Genomic DNA, 20964 nt, shown 5'->3' on the forward strand with positions numbered 1-20964 from the left:
TGTGCCTTACAACAATCCTGTCTTCTTATGACCTCATGGCTTTTTGCTCGGATATGCATATCCATTGACCAAAGGTGGACTCCAGTCAAGGTGCAGAAACATCTCAGCAAAAATCAAGAGAAATGGGAGGAACCTGAGCTAAATTTCAAGTGTTGTTGCAAAGAGACTGTAGCATCAGGCTGCAACATAAGAAGATTAAAATAAGGGAAGGGTTTCTAAATATTTTCTTTTTGTGTGATTTCTGAGTTCATTAGATTGTTGTCGCTCAGCTCACACCATGGCTTCCTGTCACTTTGATTAAACACATCCAAGAAATGTGGCTCTACACAAGTCTCTCTATTTGCAGATACAATTGCAAAATACGGCTTTAGAGCAGTGATATGGAGTAAAAAGGGATGCTAATGAAGTTAACATCAGCAAAGTAACCTCATTTCTTTTATGAGCTAGCACATAACTGATTCTTCCTTGTTTGTTTCACTGAGCGTCCTTCTTATTGTGTCACTAATGTTGTTTCCTCCTGGTTGTCCTCCCTTAGTATTGTTTGACTGATGTTGTACCCTCCTGCTTGTTGTTTATGCTGCAGCTGCTGAACCAGCAGAGTGTGAACTCTATGCTGCAGATGGCCGGTCAGGAGCTCCTGCTTCTGATGTGTGATCGTGTGAATCAGAGTGAGGAGGCCACATTCAGGCGGAGAGCAGAGATGGAGGAGGAGAGGATCCTCTATTTGAGGACAGAGGAGGCCATCCTCAACCAGCTCAGGTGAGAGATTCACAACATCTTGGTTCTTCGCTTCATAACTTTTTTGACTAAGCCTAACTCCATCTGTGAGTGTGGAGATCTTCTGAGAACTAAAGACTGTCAGACTTAAGTAACAACTGCTACAGGTGTCTCTAAAGTATGCCATGCTCAAGCTCACCTCGTGGACTGGGCTATTGGTTTAGGACTTTTTGGGTGAGGAGGAGGATTTTAAATTTAATGCAATAGGGGGATATCCAGCTTTTATTGGTAACCAACCAGATATCCAAAATAAGTGGGCATAAGATTCAAATCTTGAATCTTGGTCTAAAAGCTTTTAGAGGTGAGTGCAGATCACGTTTTAAGCTGCTTGAGTGACATAAGTCTGAGTGTGGTCACGTGAGGAGCTATCAGGAAATGGAACAGGCCTTTATAAAAAGATCAATCTCTGGATTTTATGAATCGATATCTCAAGTAAAAAAAAGAACCAATCTTGATCAGAAAATCATTTTTCTAACCCAGCCCTACTCCCAGTTGACATTTTCTTTGGATTTATTCGCTGTGTACTTTAGAGTCACTTGGAGTAGCAACCCTACCTCATCATTCATCCAAACAAACATTTGTGCTTTAGTCATTTTTGTATGTCTACTCCTCACTGCCCTATGAAAGGGAGAGTACGAGTGCATGCGCCTGTTTTTTCACGTTTTTGCTGATCCATGTAGGCAGAAAAATGTTGTCATCTGAACAAAGGTTTATTTTATTTTTTTAATGAAAATTGTTGGTTAAACAGCATTAAAGATGATACCAGATTATACATACAAACATTTGATTTGTAGTTTTTAATTGTGCTGCTTCTCCCGTCAGTCTCTATCACTGACATCAATCTCAGACAGGTTTGGTCATCAGTTTGCCAGGTGAGCCTACTTAAAGGGAAACTTCTCAAGGAGGTTGTTAAATAAGTCACAGGTTTCATGCAATATGAGGAAAAAGAAACATCTTTCTGCAGATGAAAAGTGCAAAATAGTGTAGTATCTTGTAAAAGGTTTGAAAACACTGGATATTTCAGGAGAAATGAAGAGAGATCATCGTGCTGTGAAAAGATTTGTGTCTGATTCAGAACGGGTTTGTTCAGATAAAGGCATATTAAAGAAAGTTTCTCAAGGATAATTCATCATATTAAGAGAGCAACTGTGAAAAATCCACTGATGAGTAGAAAACAGGTGTTTGAAGCTGCTGGTGTCTGGTGTCCCAAGAACCTCTGAATGCAGGATCCTCCAGAGGCTTGCTGATGTCTGTAAAGCTGTATTTCAGCAACATTTAACCAATGCCCACAAGGAAGAACAATGCAGTGGGCTCAGAAATACATTTAGACTAATTTCAGTTTTCTTCACTGATGAATGCCATGCTGCACTGGATGGTCCAGATGGATGGGGTTCTGGATGGTTGGTAAGTGACCACCATGTCCAACAAGGCTGCAACATCAGTGTTAATTTTGGCAGCTATTCTTAATTTCAGTCTGAGTTTTAGTCCTAAGACCAAATATCTTTTAGTTTTAGTCCCATTTTAGTCATTTCTACCCTTTTTAGTTTTAGTCGACAAAAACTCAAGACATTTTCGCCTAGTTTTAGTCCAAAAAAAAAAGTTCTTATATTTTAGTCTTTACTTTTACTCCAAGCATTTTATCGTTGATGATGATTTTATTGCCTAAATCTGGTACCCAATCATAGTAGCATGTTTTCTACACTCTGCCAAACCTGGGGTCCCTGCTTTCTATAGCTGAGAGGCAGAAGAGACACAGCTGCATTGTTTTTTGACAGATTTACCCACAGTGGGGTAATATCATGGATTTTAAATGTCTGACGAAAACTAATTTACATTTTAGTTTAGTTTTAGTCATCTTGGCGAAAACTAAACTTAGTTTTTCTAAGTTTTAGTCATCACAGATCTATTTTTGTTAGTTTTAGTCAAGTTTTTGTCATGACAAAAAGGCTGTCGAAGAATAGTTTTAGTCGATGAAATAAACACTGTGCAACATCAGTAAGGAGGTGGTGGAGTGGCGTTTTGGGCTGGAATCTTAGTAAGTGAGTTGGTAGGCTCCTTTAAGGTGCCTGAAGAGCCATTCCAAATGGAGTATAATCATTTTTTGCAAGATAACACACCATCCCATGCTGCAAAAAAACCCACAGAGGCCTTGGCTGCTATGGGAATAAAGGGAGAAAAAATCCTGGCGTGGCCACCATCATCCCCTGACCTCAACCCTACTGAGAACCTGTGGAGCATCCTTAAAAGGAAGCTCTATGAGGGTGGATGGCAGCTTAGCTAAAAACAGCAGCTCTGGGAGGCATTTCTGGCATCCTCAAAGGAAATACAGGCAGAAACTATACATGGACTTACAAGTTCAGCAGATGAGAGAGTTGTTAAGGTGATAACAAAGAAGGGCTCCAATGTTAATCTGTAAAGATGTTTTTGATTGAAATAGCTTTGGTTTGAGAAAAAATACCTCCTGATGCAAAAAAATTATAACAGATTTATGTTTTTAATCCTTTAGAAACTGTTGAGTGTTTTAAACTCTGTTTTGCATAAAAATTGAGAACACAGCATTTGAGGATATTTTGCAAAAAAAAAATGTCATTGTCATCAGTAGTAATTTTGTGGAATAAAATCCAGATAACAATATAATTGTTGAGGAATAAAAAATTCTATTGAGTGCCAATTTTAAAGGCTATTTAGGGAAAAGCAAACGAAAACAGTTTAAACTTAATAATTTGGAACACGGTTCAATATTTTTTTATTGTTTGAAAGACATGTGTTGAACTTTTAGATTTGTATGCTATTAGCTTGGACTGTAGACCTGTAGGTATATTTATATATGTTAAATACAGTTTGTTGACCCTAATCCGTCCACAGCTCTCAAACATACTAGAGGATTAAAAAGCCCAGATTAAGTTTCCTTCTACATTGTCGAAAACTGTCAGTAAAACTTTTTAATAAACTCGAAAGTGCATTGGATTCATGGAGACGGGATGTCAGACGAGTTTTAAGTTGAACTTTCCATTAGAGGCCATGATTTGTGAAGCGGTGATTTAGCCTTTTCAACATCTACTCCCTCGCCGTGACATCACGCCCATAATGATGTCACAGCGGCTGAAGTCAGATTATCGTTGGCGTGTGAGACGGAAGCGTGCGTGTGTGTGCAGAGTAGATGTGAAGAAACATATTGTTATAAATAGAGCCAGGGGAGGAGGAGAGATGAGATTTAATGTGACATCAGAGCTCATCCTCACGTTTGCATGCTGCACTCATGATGCTAATACAGGGTTGACATTTATCACACAGAGAGAGCAGGAGAGACACAATTATCCTCAGACACATCAGGAACAAGAACTCAAACACACAGAGCCAGTATGAGCGCCATCGAGGAGTCTGGGAGTCTCTAAACGTATTAGACATTCTTAGTTTGCTAAGGAAAAAAGGTTTGGAACCACTGTCCTAGGACATGCTTGCTCATAACATCCACCCCTTACTCTACCCTAAAGGTGCAGACTTTGTTTTTCTTTTTTTATCCCATGCTCCTGGTAATTTCCAAAGACATCCAGAGCACAACTGGGTTTGTGTCAATCCTTTTTGCCTAATACCCTCAGACAGCTTACTTGCAAAGTCCACATCTTACTGCAGCCTCAGTTTTTGGCCAAAATATGTCCAAAACTTAAGCACAATTCTGTATGTATACTACAGTATACAGTGCATTCAGAAAGTTTTCAGACCCTCTTCACTTTTTTGTCATCATAGGAAATTTATGCACATTTAAGAAAAATAAAAACTGAAATATAACATTGGTTTAAGTATTCAGACCCTTTGCAAAAACACTTAGAATTTAGCTCAGGTTCCTCCCATTTCTCTGGATCATTGCTGAGATCTTTCTACACCTTGATTGGAGTCCACCTGTAATAAATTATATCGATTGGACATGATTTGAAAAGGCACACACCTCTATATAGAAGCCCTCACAGCTGACAATGCACATCAGATTAAAATGTATAAGTGGGTAGTAAAACCTGTGGTGTAAAAACACTTTGAGTATTCAGATGACTGGAAAAGCTCTATACAAGCTCAAGTCCATTTATCATTTAGTACGCCTTCTTCTGTTATGTTTTTAATCATGATTTAAAAAAAAAAAATTCAGGTTGGGGCCACTGAAACAAAGGCATGATGACCAAATTAATAGTCATAAAAAACAAATTGAACTTAGGGCAAGCCTCCCTGCAAAGTAACTTTTAATTTCTGAAAGCCTAAAAAAGTGAAAGTGTTTGCTTCTGCTCATCTCTGTGCTTCTAAATTTCTTACAATTAACTTAATTCAGCATACTGTGGCTGGGTGGCTGTTCAGCTCCAGAAATGATGTGATGCGATGGCCCTTGACTGCTACCATTACTAGTGATGGTACATTAATCATTAACCTTAAAATGTGTTTGTGTCATGATGATGGTGAGGGGACACAGATTGCAATTCAAGAACAGAATAGAGGAAAGAGACAAAAAAGAGTCCAAACAGTAATCGATGTATGCACAGTGCATAAAGGGTTATAGCTGGCGGCGCCACTTTGTTCACTAGACACCTCTTCTGCACGCTCCAGTTTCCCTCTCTGTTTTTGTTTGTCCATGTGCACTTTAAAATCAGTCTGGATATTTGTAAGGACAAGCTAGAGGATGCAAAATGAAAGGCATTCATAATTCTGTTCAAATAAAAGTTAAAATGTGAAGACTGTTTAAGGAGTGGAAATGATCAGATCAGCAGTTTTCACAAACTCAGAAACCTTTTCAAGTCTCGGTCAAAGATCCAGGTCTGGGAAACTCATTTATCAACAGCGCATGCATGTGCATTATGATATTCATGCTGTGTGGTGTTTTCTAGTAGAACCTTCAACCAGAAAGCACACGTCACTGCATGTTTTAATGAATCTCAGCATGTGATTTTGGTTTCCTTTAATTGAAAACACTGAATAACAATATTGTCTAGTTTGGAACAGGCATGTTGTCTAGTTGGTGTCAAAACCTGAAAAAGACATCTGTGACAGGCGCTGGACATGTAACACCATGGCTCATTTGGCCTTGTTAGAAGATGTGGTAAACCATCCACTCTAAAGGAGCCCGATGTTCTTTTGGGAATGTTGCTGCTTGGTTGATAATCCAAGAGAGCTGTGCTGTGTCACCAATGACACTGAAAATGTGGTGTCCAAGGGGGAAAACTGTGTGGTACTCAGCTGCAGATAGCTCCAGATTATAACTGCTTTTTGTTTTGCACATGGTGTAAAATACCAAACAGCATTATTAGAATTTTTCACCTTCTTCCACTGAGCATGATCCCCTACTTATTGAACAAACTAAACTTGGCAAAAATGTAAGGACATTTGTCTCTGGTGGATTCTTTGTCGTAACAGTGCTTCTTGGCATAAATCTTATACCAATGGAAAGCCTGTTTATTTCCCCTTTAAATGGTGCAACATTTGTCAGAAAGTGAGTCCTAGTCCCATCTCCAAACTGAAGGCCAAGTTCAATATAACAGTGGATATCAGGCCGTGAAGTGGGAGTCCCAAGAAGACAACACCCAAAGAAGACTGCTTCCTCACCATGTCATCACTAAACACCCATAGACTGTCTTCTACAGATTAACAGTGAAGGTATGCAGGATGATATGGCTGACGGCTCTCTGCCCTGACAATCAAGAACAGACTGCACACAGTCAATCTCCAGTCTCATAGGGCTGCAAGGAGGCCTGCCATGACTGCCCTTCACCATCTGGCCCATTTGCACTGGTGTCTGCAACATGTGGAGGAACATTTTATTCAATGATGAGTCCAGATTCTGCCTACAGCAGTTGGATCATAGGGTCAAAGTGTAGAGAAGACACACAGGACGCTAGTAACATCTTTTAGTGAAGGCGGTGTGATGGTGTGGGGCAGCGTCTCCCTCAGTGGAAAAACAAAGCTTGTCATCATTGGAGGAAATCTCAATGCAGAGATATGAAAATGAGATTCTGCAACCAGTGGCAATCCCATATCTCCAGTCTGGGACCGAATTCTACCCTCCAAGATGTCAACGCTCAGCGGGGGTTTATCAGAGACTACCTTTAGAATTTGGGAGTGGAGAGGATGGAATGGCCTGCCAAACCTCAACCCCATTGGTCACTTGTGGGATCAGCTTGGGCGTGCTCATGCCAGAATCACCAACATAACCACACTGATAAATGGTGGTTGAAGAATGGGATGCCATCCCACAGTAGTGTGTGACCAGGCTGGTGACCAGCATGAGGAGGAGGTGCCAGGCTGTTGTGGCCATGTATGGTTCATCCACACACTACTGAGGATCCTTTTTGTTAAATGAAAAAATTGATAAATTGCGAGTATGTCTTGTTTCTTCAGACTTCAATCTTCCAATCCACCAAACACCAAACAAGAGTCAGTTGCAGAATAAGCTGTTTGGCATTGGCAGAGAAGATTTGCCAAAATTTTCATGGGTGCAACCCACATACTCAGCTCTGCTGCTCATCCCATAAATGCATGATCCTTATAGATGTGGCACCATTTAAAAGGGGTATAAACAGACTATCCAACGGTCTAAGATTTATCGCCAAGAATCACTGTTACAACACAGAAAAAAATCTACCAAATACAAATTTGCTGACTTTTTGAAAAACTGAAACTAAGTTTAGTTTTGTCAGGGAGGTTAAAAGGCAATATGGTTTTTGTCAGACCTTGAGAATCCTGATATTTCTCCACTGTATGTGAATCTATCAAAACCAAACATATCTGTAGCACTTCCATCTCTCAGCTGTAGAAAGCAGGGATCCAAGGTTTGCAGGATGCATCGTAAATACAAGTATGATTTGGCACCAGATTCAGGCAAAGAGAATTAATTTTTGGACTCACTGACATGTAGAACTTTTTTTGACTGAAACTGGACTTAACAATGTTTTAGTTTTGTCAACTGAAACTAGACTAAAACTGTGAAGCATAATAATGACTAAAATGTGACTTAAACTAATGAACTTTTTATATTTAAAACCAAAACTAAAATTAAAAATAGTTGTCAAAATTAAAACTGTGATGCAGGGGAAATTTGATAAATCTGTTTTTAATGCTGCCATTTACTTTAAGTACATCACAGAGACACCTCTCTTTGTCCTCCAACAGTCATTTAAACACACATTACAGACAGCGGTTAGTGTTAAATGTCAGTGTCCCTGCACAAACACGATGCTGAGCTCTCTGCTGCCCTCTCTGCTGCCCTCTAGTGTCCACAGCAGGCTGTCACATTCTGCTGATGCCAGGCTATTAACCCTTCATGTTCTGTTGGTTCTTTCAGTGAGCTGGAGGTTTATGTGGACCACCTGCAGAAAAGCTCCGCCTCCAGTCCTGGCCAGCTGTCAATCACTCTGAGAGACGTGGAGGAAGCGGCCGTGAATCTGCGGCGAGTCGGAGAGGCTCTGGCTGTTCTTAAAAGTAAGAAGATGAAGGTTTTATCGGGGTTGTATCATGTTTGATCTCTACTGTTTTCCCTGCTTGTATGCACACAGTTAAGAAAACTTGAAGCTCCTGTGTTAAACAGCGGTCTGAACTGATAAACTCTAAGCATACTTACACTGGTTTCATAAAAATATTATGTCAAATTACTTTTTTTTAAAATAAAAGTTGCTGTAAAAGATGCAATATCCATTATTTTTACATTTGATAGTACCATAAGAACCCAAGAAAATGCATACATATATTTTGGGGATAAAAAATAGGTAAAAAAGAGCAAAAAGTGGCAGAAATTGCTGTTAGGTTGCAAACAGTGGCAAAGTGGGTGAAAACAGTTTCACTACTTTTGACCCTTGTGCAGCGTTCGGCCCATATTTACCACTTCTATTTGGCACATTTATCCAATTTTTGCTCTTAATTTGTCATTTTGCCTCTTCAAGACAATTTGCTGCTTTTTCCACACTTTTCTCCAATTTCTTTGCCTTTTTTGCTACTTTTTGCCCATTTTCCCCACTGTTTTGCCACTTTATGGCCATTTTTGCCACTCATTAGCCACTTTCTAACCAGTTGTGCAATTGATCTGTATTATTTTTGCCTTTCATTACTTTAAACAGACTGTTTTTGGCCCGTGTTCACAGTTTATTGAACCTGTCTTATGTGGAGGTTCGGAATAGAAAATACTAGGCTGAATTAAGCAGTTTTGGGTGCTCAGGAGTAATTTTTTTTTTTTTTTTTGCTGTGCTATCAAACAGGTATCGATATTGTTAAACTTAAGCTCGTATCATAGCAAAATTCAAAATTCTGTTATTGGGATGACTCTGGTCATTGAGTCTTTACTTGTCCTCCAGGTGAGTTTCCTGAGCTGCAGGTGAAGCTGCGCTCTGTGCTGCGTCTGGAGGTGGAGGCGGTGCGATTCCTGAAGGAGGAGCCTCATAAGATGGATGCCATGTTGAGAAGAGTCCGAAGTCTGACTGAGGCCCTCAGCTCTCTGCGCAGGTATGCTTTACTCATCAACATAACTCCTCCTGTGTGTCCCTTAAGAGTCTAACCCAACCCTTTCTTTACAGGTGTGTATCAGAGTCCAACCCCCCCACAAAACCAGCCCAGGAGGAGGCTCCTCTGAAGGAGGCAGAGCAGGGATCCCTGAAATCCTCCCCCAAACCTCAGCCCCGCTCCTCTGTCAAACCTCCGCCACAGGCCCCTGCCCCCTCTGAGGTCAGCCTGGATGGCTCCGCCTCTCCTATCACGGTCCGCAGGATGAAGAACACTGCAGCCTCAGGAGTCCAGCCCCACCACCATCACCCCAGCCCCCCTCTGACCCCCACTCATGGGCGAGACTCCCCCACTGTGGCCAAGGTACGAGCTCTGTGATTGGTTATCTGCTGATGGATGAAATGTGGCAGGATGAGTGACAAACAGCTTTTATTGACAGGTAAGCCCACGTAGCAGAGAGGGAAGCCCCGCCTTGCAGAGGAGACCTGGACCCGAACCAGAGAGCAGCTCAGACCAGGCCGACCTGAAACCCACACACACTCAAACTGAGGTCAGTCTGAACACATCCATAGAGAAAGTGCACTGAGTTTCTTTTTCAGGGAACTCAAAGAGTTTGTTTAGGGATTTTTCACCTGCTCTGGGTGCGGGGTGTAAGAAACACTCACAGTGGTGAAGCTTTCCTTTGATAGCTTCAACCTTTAGAGACCCTGCACATATGAGGACATTAAATTTTGGTTTCCTACAGCTAATATTAAATTCTGCTATTAGAATTATTGAGGTAATTGTCTGGAATTTTCATAGAACTTTAAGCAATTTGCTTTGCAATGTTGCGGGGGGGTTGCTTTGAATTTTATAAACTTTTGGGGGATATGTTTTTATATTTTGGAGGGCTTAATTTGAATTTCTTTGGTGAATTTGATTTGAAATGTTTTGGTATTTTCATGGGAATTTGGGAATAAATCTGCAATTTTTTGGACTTTGATTGGAAATTTTTTGGGGGGGATTCCTTTTGAAAATTTTGTATTATTTGAATGGAAGAGTAAGAGAATTTGTTTGGATGTTGGGGGAAATTTGTTGAAAAAATGTCTGTAATTTTCCCAGAAGTCTTTATTTTCTGTGGAATTTATTTGTTAATTTGGGGAAATTAAGAATGGAATATGCTTTGAAATTTTGGAGAATTTGCTTTGACATTTTCAAGAATTTTCATAAATTTGGGGGTAAATTGTATTTAAATCTTTAGACTTTTTCATAAAGTTTCACTGAAACCTTATGGAAATTGAAATTTTGGGGCATTGTTGATTTGGATTTTTAAAAAAATTTCACTGAAAATTCTACAACATAGTTGTAAATTCTGCTATTATACAGTATTTTTAAATGATATGATACAAGGATTTCAATAACAGTTTTAGTCATTTGGTTGGTATGTCTTTCTGGAGTTTCGGGGAATTTTTTTTATGGAGGACTTTGGGGTGAAATTTTCATTGATTTAAGGATGGAATTTTTTCTATTTTTGGAAAATTTGATTAGAAATGTTAATTGATATTTGCTTTGAAATTTAGTATAATTTGCCTGAAATATTTTTAGGGATTTTAATTGATTTTTTGGTGAAAATTGAATGTTGTCCCTGGGCCTTTTCCAGAAAGATTACCTAAAATGTTTGGGGAATATTTGAGGACATTTTTGGGTATTTTTAAAGGAATCTTTGGAGTTTTACAGGGGGCTTATGTTTTTTAAGTTTTTGGAATTTGATTGGAAACTCGGATAAAGAACTTCCTTTAAAACTTTCCTGAATTTTCATGGAATTTTTGGGGTTTGTTTTTTTCTTGTTTGTTTTTTTGTTTATTTGTTTTGGTTTGTTGTTGTTGGTTTTTTTGGAAGATTGTCCATGGAATTCAGGGGAAATTTCTATATCAATTTTGGGGAATTTGATCAGAAATTTTAAGTGAACTTTCCTTTGAAATTTGAGGTAATTTACTTGAAAGTTTACAGGAATTTTCATAACATTTTTGGTGAAATTTTCATGGGATATTTGTAATTTTACATGAAATTCTGGTAATGTCTTGAAAAAATTTATATCATATTTTGGTCAAAACTACTTCCTGTTTAAAGATAGTGCTCAGGTTTTTTTTCTTATCAGGTTCTACTGATCCTAAATAAGTAAGAAAAACTAATAATACATTGCAAATGAGAGCTTGGGTCTCAGGAGGATATAAGAGTCTAAATAAAGGTCTGTCAAAGTATGAGATTTGATGTCAGATTTTCATTTTATGCCCTTCGAATTAGTGTACTTTAGAAGTTTATTTAGTTTATTTATGAAGGGACAGTGTGCAATGACATTGATCATTCATACAAAGTAAATTAAAACATGGTTGCACCAGAAATTAGTGAGTCGCTAATTTCCATCTGTTTTCTCACATAAAACTAACACAAAACATACATAAAAAGTAAGCAAGACCATTTTATCATTATCTCATTTAATCAATTGTTTGTGCAACTAGAATAGAAAGTACTTTTTTAGACCAGCTCTAAACTACATGTTCAATACATAGTACTTAAGGTCTGTGTACATATTCTGATAAAAATGTGTTTCCTGCTCAGACTGCACACAGACAGCCACCAGAGGGCGGTACGAGTAAAGAAACCAGCACCATGAACCAGTCCACAACCAGGCCTGGATCCAGTCAGAGCTCCAGCACAAAGCAGCAAAGGTCCAACTCCAGAGGGGGGCGCTCTGAGGATAGGACCTCTGTTCAGAAACAAGAGGGCACACCTGAAGCCATTGCACCCACAGGTAGAGCAGCAAAAACACTGATGAAAACACATCAGAACACATAGATCTGTCATTAGTCTGATACTGATCTGTTCTGGCATCTGACCTAAAAGTCATGCTGACTTGAATGTTTTGCCAGGAAAATGTGATGCTTTAGTATCAGTGGAGAAAAGTTAGAGAGAGGCTCAAAAAGCAGGGAAAGCAGTATTGTTCTGTGCAATCATCTGTTAAAGGAGGAGGCTGATGTAACAAAACAGCTTTACTGTTGCAGGCTCAGAGAAGCAGGAGGTTACAGCTAGTAGACTGAGTGAAAATAAGGACTCCTCTCAGGCTCTTCCAACATCTGTAGACTCAGGTAAATATTATTAACCATGAACATGTCTGTTTATTAATACAAGCGCAGAGAGCAACACTGAAAGCTTTCCGTGACAAAAAAGATGTTTTCGCTCTACTCCCAGTCTGTTTCGGTGTGAGTTTCCGATCATTACGGTCAGCTTGTCCGGTGTATCCAGGCTCTGCTGTCGTGTTAGCTGTTGACTTGGATGTTGCTGTAGGAAAACCAGTTTACTAAGAACTGGACCACTTTTCTTGTTAAAACCAGAGCAGAGAGCCACACTGAAAGTTTTTCTTGGCAGAGAAGATGTTTTGCGCTTTCTTATAATGATGCGTCTTCTCACCACACAAAAGAGCACAGAATAAAGGGAGGATATTTTCTCCTCACCATTCTGCTAACAACATTAGCACTAAGGTTGACTCGATGTGTCTGTGTAGGAGCATGTGTTTCTGTGTAGGTAATCAGGTGCAATAAAAGACCAGCTGGACGGGAGAGGGGATGATGTAGCTCAGGGCTCCGTGCACCATTCAGTCTCCACACAGAGAGAGAAGGAGACAGGAGAAAATGGAGCTTTCTAAATTTAAGTCACCAGTAACAACAAATTCCATATAAATAAGGAAGGTACCAGGTTGTGTATCATACCTTTTATACAAAACATTATGTAAAATTTAGTCATTCTGTTAATTTTTTTGCTTTATTAAATGTCCCCATGCTCCATTTAGAGTTTGCTTTATTTGGGAAATATTTACAGATTTATTCAGTTTTTCATTCTTAGTAGTGAGTTTCTACTTTATTATCTGGTTAATACGCAAATAGTTTCTCATTCATAACCCATTTAACTAGTAGTTGGTCATTTAACTAGTGGTTAGTCACCCATAGTTTCCCTGGTTTAAAGCTGTTTGTTACTTTCCAGTTCTCATGCAAGTTAACCAGCCGTTTGTTACTCATTTGTTACCTGGTGAATATGCATTTTCTTTGTCCCTTATTTGCATTTGTTTTTAGCTCCTGCCCCCTCACAGACTCCTGCAGCTTCCTCTTCGGATCCCCCCTCTGTTCCTCCGTCAGCTCCAACGACCTCAGAGCGCAGCAGTCGACCTCAGGTGGAGAAGCCTCGACGCTCCAGTGTGGAGAGAGAGCTGAAGCAGAGTCCAGACAGAGCGGGACGATCTCCTCCTCCTCCTCCACCTCGAAGGTCAGTTTAGGATATCCCAAGCATGTCCTGTAGAGATGAGCCTAATACAGTGTATCTAGGAAGTATTCACAGCACTTCTCTTTTTCCACATTTTGTCATGTTAAAGCCTTATTTCACAATGGATTATATTCATTTTTTCACCTCAAAATTCTACACACAATTTCCCGTAATGACAAAGGAAATCCCCCAGCCTCTGCTGCTGAAAAACATCCCCACAGCATGATCCTGCAACCACCATGCTTCACTGTTCAATCTTTGTTTCATCACACCAGAGGATCTTGTTTCTCATGGTCTAAGAGTCCTTCAGGTCCCTATTGGCACACTCTAGGTGGGCTGTCATTTGCCTTTTACTGAGGAGTGGCTTCTGTCTGGCCACTCTACCATACAGGCCTGTGGGGAGCTGCAGAAATGGATGTCCCTCTGGAAGGTTCTCCTCTCCGCAGAAATTTTTCTGTACCCTTCCCCAGATCTGTGCAATTCTGTCTCAGAGGTCTACAGACAAATCCTTTGACTTCATGGCTTGGTTTGTGCTCTGACATGCACTGTCAACTATAGGATATTATACAGACAGGTGTGTGTCTTTCCAAATCATGAATGAATTTACCACAGGATCCACCTGAGCAGTTTTGAGTGTCATGGCCAAGGCTTTGAATATTTATGCACATGTGATTTTTGTTGTTGTTTTTTAATTTTTAATAAATTTGCAAAAAAAATTCAAATTTTTTCCACTTTGTCTTTATGGGGTATCCATTGTATGTATAATTTTAAGTTAAAAAAATGAGTTTAATCTAGTTTGAAATAGGGCTGTAAGATAATATGTGGAAAAAGTGAAGTGCTGTGAAAAATCTCTGGATGCACTATAGACTGGAGTCTATAAACATTGAGGTAAAACGTGATCTATTCAATGACTCTTCTCAGGTTTAATGCAGCCAGCTCAAGTGCGAGTACAGCCAGGCCAGCAGAGGAGGAGCTCACCAGGAGAGAGCCGCTGGGAGCTCAGGTAAGCGTGACACAACATGAACACTCACACTGGATGCTCACAGACAGTTTTCTTACAGTTAAGGTTTCACCAGTACAGTTGTCATATTTTAAAAATTACACTCTTAGATATACAAAGAACAGGTGAAAATTAAGAAAATAAATATTCAAAAGATGTGTCATTTTGAAAGCAAGGACTGCAACATAAATCATTTGACTTTCAATTCAACCTCTGCTGTCACCAGCCCTAAGAGGAAACTACTGGAGCCAGTATTTTGATGCAGTCTGGACAATGGGGCCTTATGTGTGAAAATATGTTTTAAAAAAGACATGAACAATTGATTAGGACAGAAAACAAGCTGTAATTTTACGCACAATTAAGATACATACATATACATTATTAGTACCTTTTGTATTTGTTGAGCTTCCAGAGATAACATATTTTCATTGTTTTTATAGAAAGGGCCATATAGCCTAGAGTTTTTCATTTCCAATCCAATCCAAATTTATTTATAAAGCACATTTAAATACAACAAAATGCTGACCAAAGTGCTGTACAATAAATTTTAAAAACAATAAAACAAACAATAAAACACAAACGCAGGACCAGAATGAAAACTGGCAGACAAAGATGACTGAATAAAACCAGAAAGGATACAAAAGCCAATTCTCAAGCAGAACCAAAAGCCAGGGAGTAAAAGTGTGTTTTTAAGTTTGGTTAAAGACAGGCAGAGAGGGCGAACATGAAGAGGAAAGGCATTCCAGAGCTTGGGTGCAGCTACTGAAAAGGCCTGGTCACCCCTGAGCTTCGACCTTGACCTCGGGACAGTCAGAAGACACTGGTCAGAGGATCTGAGAGTCCTAGGTAAAATATGGGGTCTTAAAAACGGAGATAGGATGGAGCCAGCCCGATTACAGATTTATAAGTTAATAACAAAATTTTAAAATCAGTTCTAAAATGCATAGGAAGCCAGTGAAGAGAGGCTAAAATTTGTCAAATATAAATAGTATTATTATTTATTTATCACTTCTATGACTTGTAGGGTAAATCCAGTTACTCCAGAGTGAAAACTTGCTGAAGTGCTAGTTAGTAGGGTAAAATTAATGTAAAAATAATATTGATAATAAGGTTTAACTGTGACCAGTCCAGGGTGTACCCTGCCTCTCACCCAATGACAGCTGGCATAGGCTCCAGCCCCCACGCGACCCCCAACGGGATAAGCGGTATTAAAAATGGAATGGATAGATGGTTTAATTGTAGCCGTTTCTGTTAGTCTGCAGCAGAGCAGCATTCAGTAATAAAAACAAACTTTCATTTTTTCTGATCTGACTCTTTCTTAGGATGAGGATGACAAAGACAAAAAGACTCCCCAGCCCAAGCCTCCCCGACAGCCCCCAGAGATCAAACCTAAACCCGTCCTGTCTGCTCCTCCGTCTTTAACTCTGGCTGCAGCCTCTGCACAGAAGGATGTAGAGAAGAAGAAGAACGAGAAGGAGGACAACCAGGTCATAAAGGAGCTGCAGGTAGGCTCAGTTTAAGTATAAACGACAGTCATTGGTGCTGATAAATTATCGACTGATATCGCAAATATTTCATATAATTTTATTATTTCCATGAAAAAATATCAGCCAATAAAATCCACTGATAATAACAACGACTGTTTACTTCATCACAAGAGTGCACATTCTGTTACAGTAGCTTGAAATGTCAGATTTGACTTTTGTAAAGACATTTAAAGTCAGTTCATGGCAAAAGTAAAAAAAGTTACTTAGAAAGAAGTTAGAAAGAATGAATAACAATTGTAAAGACAGAACTGTGCTTTTTTTATATAAACACGAGGAATGACAGTTAGAATTCATTATAACATCATTGCTTTTAACCCCAGATGTGCATAAAATAATCTTTTTAAAATTAACAATTGAAAAAAAATGTTTCTTTTGTAATTATAGGTGACCACAAAGATATGCAATGAGAATAATTTGTCCAGCAGTAATGAAAACTGGAAAAAGGCATTGAAGACACCTGCAACAGCACAGGTGATCAATCAGAATCCCTCTGACCCCCAGGTGGCTCCTCACCTGGGTGGTTCACAATCTTGCCCTCAGAAACTCAAAGACAGTAAAGCTGTGAGTCACAGTGAGAGATCTCAGAAGAAAGAAGCAGATGAGTTGGTTCAACAGGTGACATCTTTAAAATCACAGTGGGAGGTGGAGATGTCCCCAAATGAGGCATCACACAGTCTCCAGACTGTTCAAATCAAAACAGACATAAAAACTGAAGTTTCACTGCCTGCAGCTCCGAGAGACAATCCGACTATCAAAAAGACAGAGGAGGAGAAAACCACAAATCAGAATAAAGCACGTAAAACAGTCACACCTCCAGTGCCACTACAAGAAAGCAACTGTGAAGATGTTTGGCTCCCAAGGGAAGTGCCTTTACCCGTAGCTTCACCAGATGTTCAGACTGACACAAAGAAAGACGAGGTGAAAACATCAACCCAACAGACAGCAATGCCAGAGGAGCTTACTGCTACATCTCCACACAAAGAGAGCGTTCCTAAGAAGAGTGTTTCACCAGTGTGCTCTCCAACCACAGCAGAGAAAAAAGTGAAGTTCACAACTATCGTCACTCTCCAAAAAGACACCAGTCAGACGAGCACTGAGCAGAAGCAGGAAAAGGCCGTGAGAGATGCTCAAGCTGAGAAAAAGTCCAATCTGACAGTAGTGTTAACATTACAAAAAGAAAACCCTACAGATGACAGCTCGGGGGAGACATCAGCCCGGCACCAGCAGGTCGAGACCCTGAGTTCGCATCAGGACTGGGCCGAGTCTACGCCAGTCCTCAAACGTTATCCTCCTTCACCTGATCTGACTCACACAGACAGCTGCACGGAGCAGCAGAAGCAAAAGGAAACAAAGCAGGAACCCAGGGACCGATCACAGTACACTGAAGACGGGGGCAGTCTAAGTCCTGATATGTGTGACGATGAAGGGCCCCCTCCTCCCCCTCCTCCCACTGGTAAAATCAGCCTCAGATTCTCCAAGTACAGATCAAGGGCCATGTCTAAAGAGGAAGACCCAAGCAAAACTAGTGGATCTGACTTACAGATGGTAGCCGTGGACAGCAGTGGTGAACCCATTTATCTCGGGTATGAAAACCAAGGGTTTGAAGAAAGAGATGACTTTGACAAGAAACCTATTATAGTCATCCTGAATGAACCAATGGACTTTCAGTCAGCCTGTAAGCGTCTGTCTACCATCTTTGAAAGTGAGGAAGATCTAGACCGGATTCTCTCTTCAGAAAATCTTGTGGTTGAAGACGAGTTTCAGCAGGAACAGAGAGAGAGCATAAGAAGAATAAATATCAGTGAAATAAATTCAAGCTTAGGCCTTAAAAACATCACAGAAAATGGTCAGACTTCTCTTCCCCAGAGACCTTCAGCAGGTAATGGCACAATACCTGAAAATCAGGAGAGTAAACCAGACTCACCTAAGAAAACAGAGACCAAAAAGAAATTCAAATTCAAGTTCCCCAAAACCAAATTGGCAGCAATCAGCCAGGCCATTCGAACAGGGACGACCAAAGCAGGGAAGAAGACTCTTGAGGTTGTCGTCTATGAGGAAGAGGAGGAGATAGAGCCAGTCATGGAGGCCAAGAAGCAAACAAAGATGTCTAAGGAGACCAGCGGTACCAAACAATCCAGCCAGGATGAGATCAAGGACTCCTCGCCAGTCGCTACCAAAAACTTAAAGTCACAGAGCCATGTAGAAGAGATCTGCAAGAACGCATTTGACTCCATGGACAGTCTGGAAGAGTCCATAAAACTGCTGGAAATCAGTGTGGACAGCATCAGTGCTCCTTCTTCACCTGCCTCCACTGGGTCCTCCCCTCCTCAGTCCCCTGATTCCTCCCTCAACTCCACTAACAGAGCTCAGTTTAAAGACAAGGTCAGACGAGAGAGGGAGAGAAGCCCGTCTAAAAGGCCAGCCTCTCAGATCCTTAAAGGCCCGAATCCACCTCAGAGTAAGAGGGCCAAAGCCCAGCCTCTGCCAGACACAGCGAAAACCACCACCAAGAAACAGGTTTGACCTTGATTTACTGCTGCGGTGCTGGTGGTGGGATCTCCTCTGAGTTTCTGTTTTCTGTACCTGTCCTTGTCTGAGCCTACCTGGAAAGCAGAAAGCAGAAACAGCACACTTTCCTGCTCTTCCTATGCCGATAAGGAAAACCTAAGGCAGGGAGAGAAGCAGCGAAACCCAGAGCAGAGCAGGGGTAAATGATAACAGAATAATGTTGATTTAGTCAAAAAAGAGAATAAAAAAGGAGCTGGGGTGGAGGAAGGCTGCAAGAGTAGCCTGCAGAGAGCGCAGCAGTGCATAGCCAAACAAAAGCAATTAGCTAAGCCTGCTTAGAGCAAATCAGCTGGCCATCAGCTAATGAGGGCTTGCATTGGATCGGCTGATTATGGCAGTGCTTGAGTATGTGCCCTGCCTGAACTAATGCCATATGCTTGATTTCAAAACCCTCAAACTGGGTGAGAGGAAGGGCAAAGCAGGCCCAAAATCAGGTCTAAATTATATTTGTTACCAGCCTAACTCTTGTTTCAAAACAGAGCCTCATTCTGTATCCACAAAACTGAAAACTAAGTCATACCCATTTTAAGGACCATATGTCTGTGTAGCCTAATTAATCTGGTGGCCTTTTTTGAACAGAATAGTTTCATTTTGTTGCTTTACTGATGATTTAAGACTTTAAATGCCTTCCTGACTCCAACTAAAAGAAGATGTCAGAAAGACTTTTATCAAGCTGTGAACACAGAAAGCCATGCTCATTTTTAGCTCATGTTACCCGTATGACTTTCAACACCAGGACCATTTTCTTCGTCATGTCTGAGTTCACAACATCAACTGGAGACAGACACTGCTCTCTTAATTTCAGCCCAAACTTTGACCAACTGTGCTGTGGTTGTTACTTTCTCTATGCCTCATTGTTTCTGTGGGTTTAGGAACTTGTGTTTCATGGTTCTGGTGCAGCTATGCTAAATAATGGTGAATAAAAAGCTTCTAATCTAACCTCTCTCCTTTGATACCTTTTCTGTTTGTTAATATTTTGGCTGGTGTTGTTCATGTACGGAACCTCAGGCTGTTTTTTTGGTGATTCCTGTGTTTCTAACTCATCTTACTGTCACTCTTTTTATTAGACTTCCAGCTCCTCTGCCCAGCGACCTCACACAAAGTCACGCCACTCGTCCTCCTCAAGCACAGAGAAGACGACCAAGAGCCAGCCAGCCAATCAGAAGCAGCCCAGCCAGGTAAATAAACAAATCTATGACCAGCATTTCTTTTTTATCAGTTCAGACATGCTTGTTTTAACAGTAAAATTACTGTTCAAAAGTACATTTTGGCATTAACTATGATATACACTCACCAGCCACTTTATTAGGTACGCTTCGCTACTCCCAGGTTGAACCCCCTTTTGCCTTCTGAACTGCCTTAATTATTCATGGCAGAGTTTCAACAAGGAGTTGTAAACATTCCTCAGAGATTTTGGTCCATATTGATGATAGCATCACACAGTTACAGCAGATTTGTCAGCTGCACATCCATGATGTGAATCTCCCGTTCCACCACATCCTAAAGGTGATCTGTTGGATTAAGATCTGGTGACTGTGGAGGCCAATGGAGTGAACTCATTGTCATGTTTGAGAAACCAGTTTGAGATGATTTTAGCTTTTTGACATGGTGCATTATCCTGCTGGAAATAGCCATGAGAAGACGGGTACACTGTAGTCATAAAGGAATGGACATGTCAGCAAAAATACTCAGGTAGGCATGGCATTTAAATGATGCTCAGTTGATACTAAGGGCCCCAAAGTGTGTCCAGAAAATACCTCCCACACCATGACACAACCGCCACGAGTGGTTTTAGAGTTACTGTTGCCTTTCTCTGCTCCCCAGAGCAACAACAAGGCATCTTCATCCACACAGCTGCTGCTCACTGGGTATTTTCTCTTTTTAGACAAGTTTCTGTAAACCCTAGAGATGAAATCCCAGTAGATCAGCAGTTTCTTCAATACTCAGACCAGCCCACCCTCCCAACCATTCCACATTCAAAGTCACTTAAATCCCCTTTCTTACCCCCATTATGATGCTTGGTTTGAACTTCAGCAAGTTGTCTTGACCACGTCTACATGCCTAAATGTGTTGAGTTGCTGCCATGTAATTGGCTGATAAGTTATATGTGTTAACAAGCAATTGAAAAGGTGTACCTAATAAAGTGGCTGGTGAGTGTACACTCTAGTTTTATGCAGAGACAATGTACCTATCTGTTATGCTGATAGCCTAGCTTCCCTGTCACTACGACCAGCAAGTCCTTTTAAAGGGGCAATGCTGACTGAAATTACTGGAGGCTAAAACCATTACTATTGCCAAGTATCTCATACAATC

General features: G+C 40.5%; 1 protein-coding gene across 1 annotated transcript in view; it reads left to right on the forward strand.

The window, feature by feature from the left end:
* The window catches only part of LOC121520246 (sickle tail protein-like), an 87832-nt gene that overhangs the window by 60346 nt on the left and 6522 nt on the right, over nucleotides 1-20964 (forward strand). The window contains exons 12-21 of the mRNA XM_041803621.1: nucleotides 584-759; nucleotides 8096-8232; nucleotides 9099-9246; nucleotides 9318-9606; nucleotides 11842-12034; nucleotides 13350-13539; nucleotides 14458-14539; nucleotides 15859-16041; nucleotides 16468-18600; nucleotides 19719-19829. Coding sequence (XP_041659555.1) covers nucleotides 584-759; nucleotides 8096-8232; nucleotides 9099-9246; nucleotides 9318-9606; nucleotides 11842-12034; nucleotides 13350-13539; nucleotides 14458-14539; nucleotides 15859-16041; nucleotides 16468-18600; nucleotides 19719-19829 — 3642 coding nt within the window. The remainder of the gene's footprint in view (nucleotides 1-583; nucleotides 760-8095; nucleotides 8233-9098; nucleotides 9247-9317; nucleotides 9607-11841; nucleotides 12035-13349; nucleotides 13540-14457; nucleotides 14540-15858; nucleotides 16042-16467; nucleotides 18601-19718; nucleotides 19830-20964) is intronic.

The sequence above is a fragment of the Cheilinus undulatus genome, linkage group 13 (assembly GCF_018320785.1).
Source record: "Cheilinus undulatus linkage group 13, ASM1832078v1, whole genome shotgun sequence".
Taxonomy (NCBI): Eukaryota; Metazoa; Chordata; class Actinopteri; order Labriformes; family Labridae; genus Cheilinus; species Cheilinus undulatus.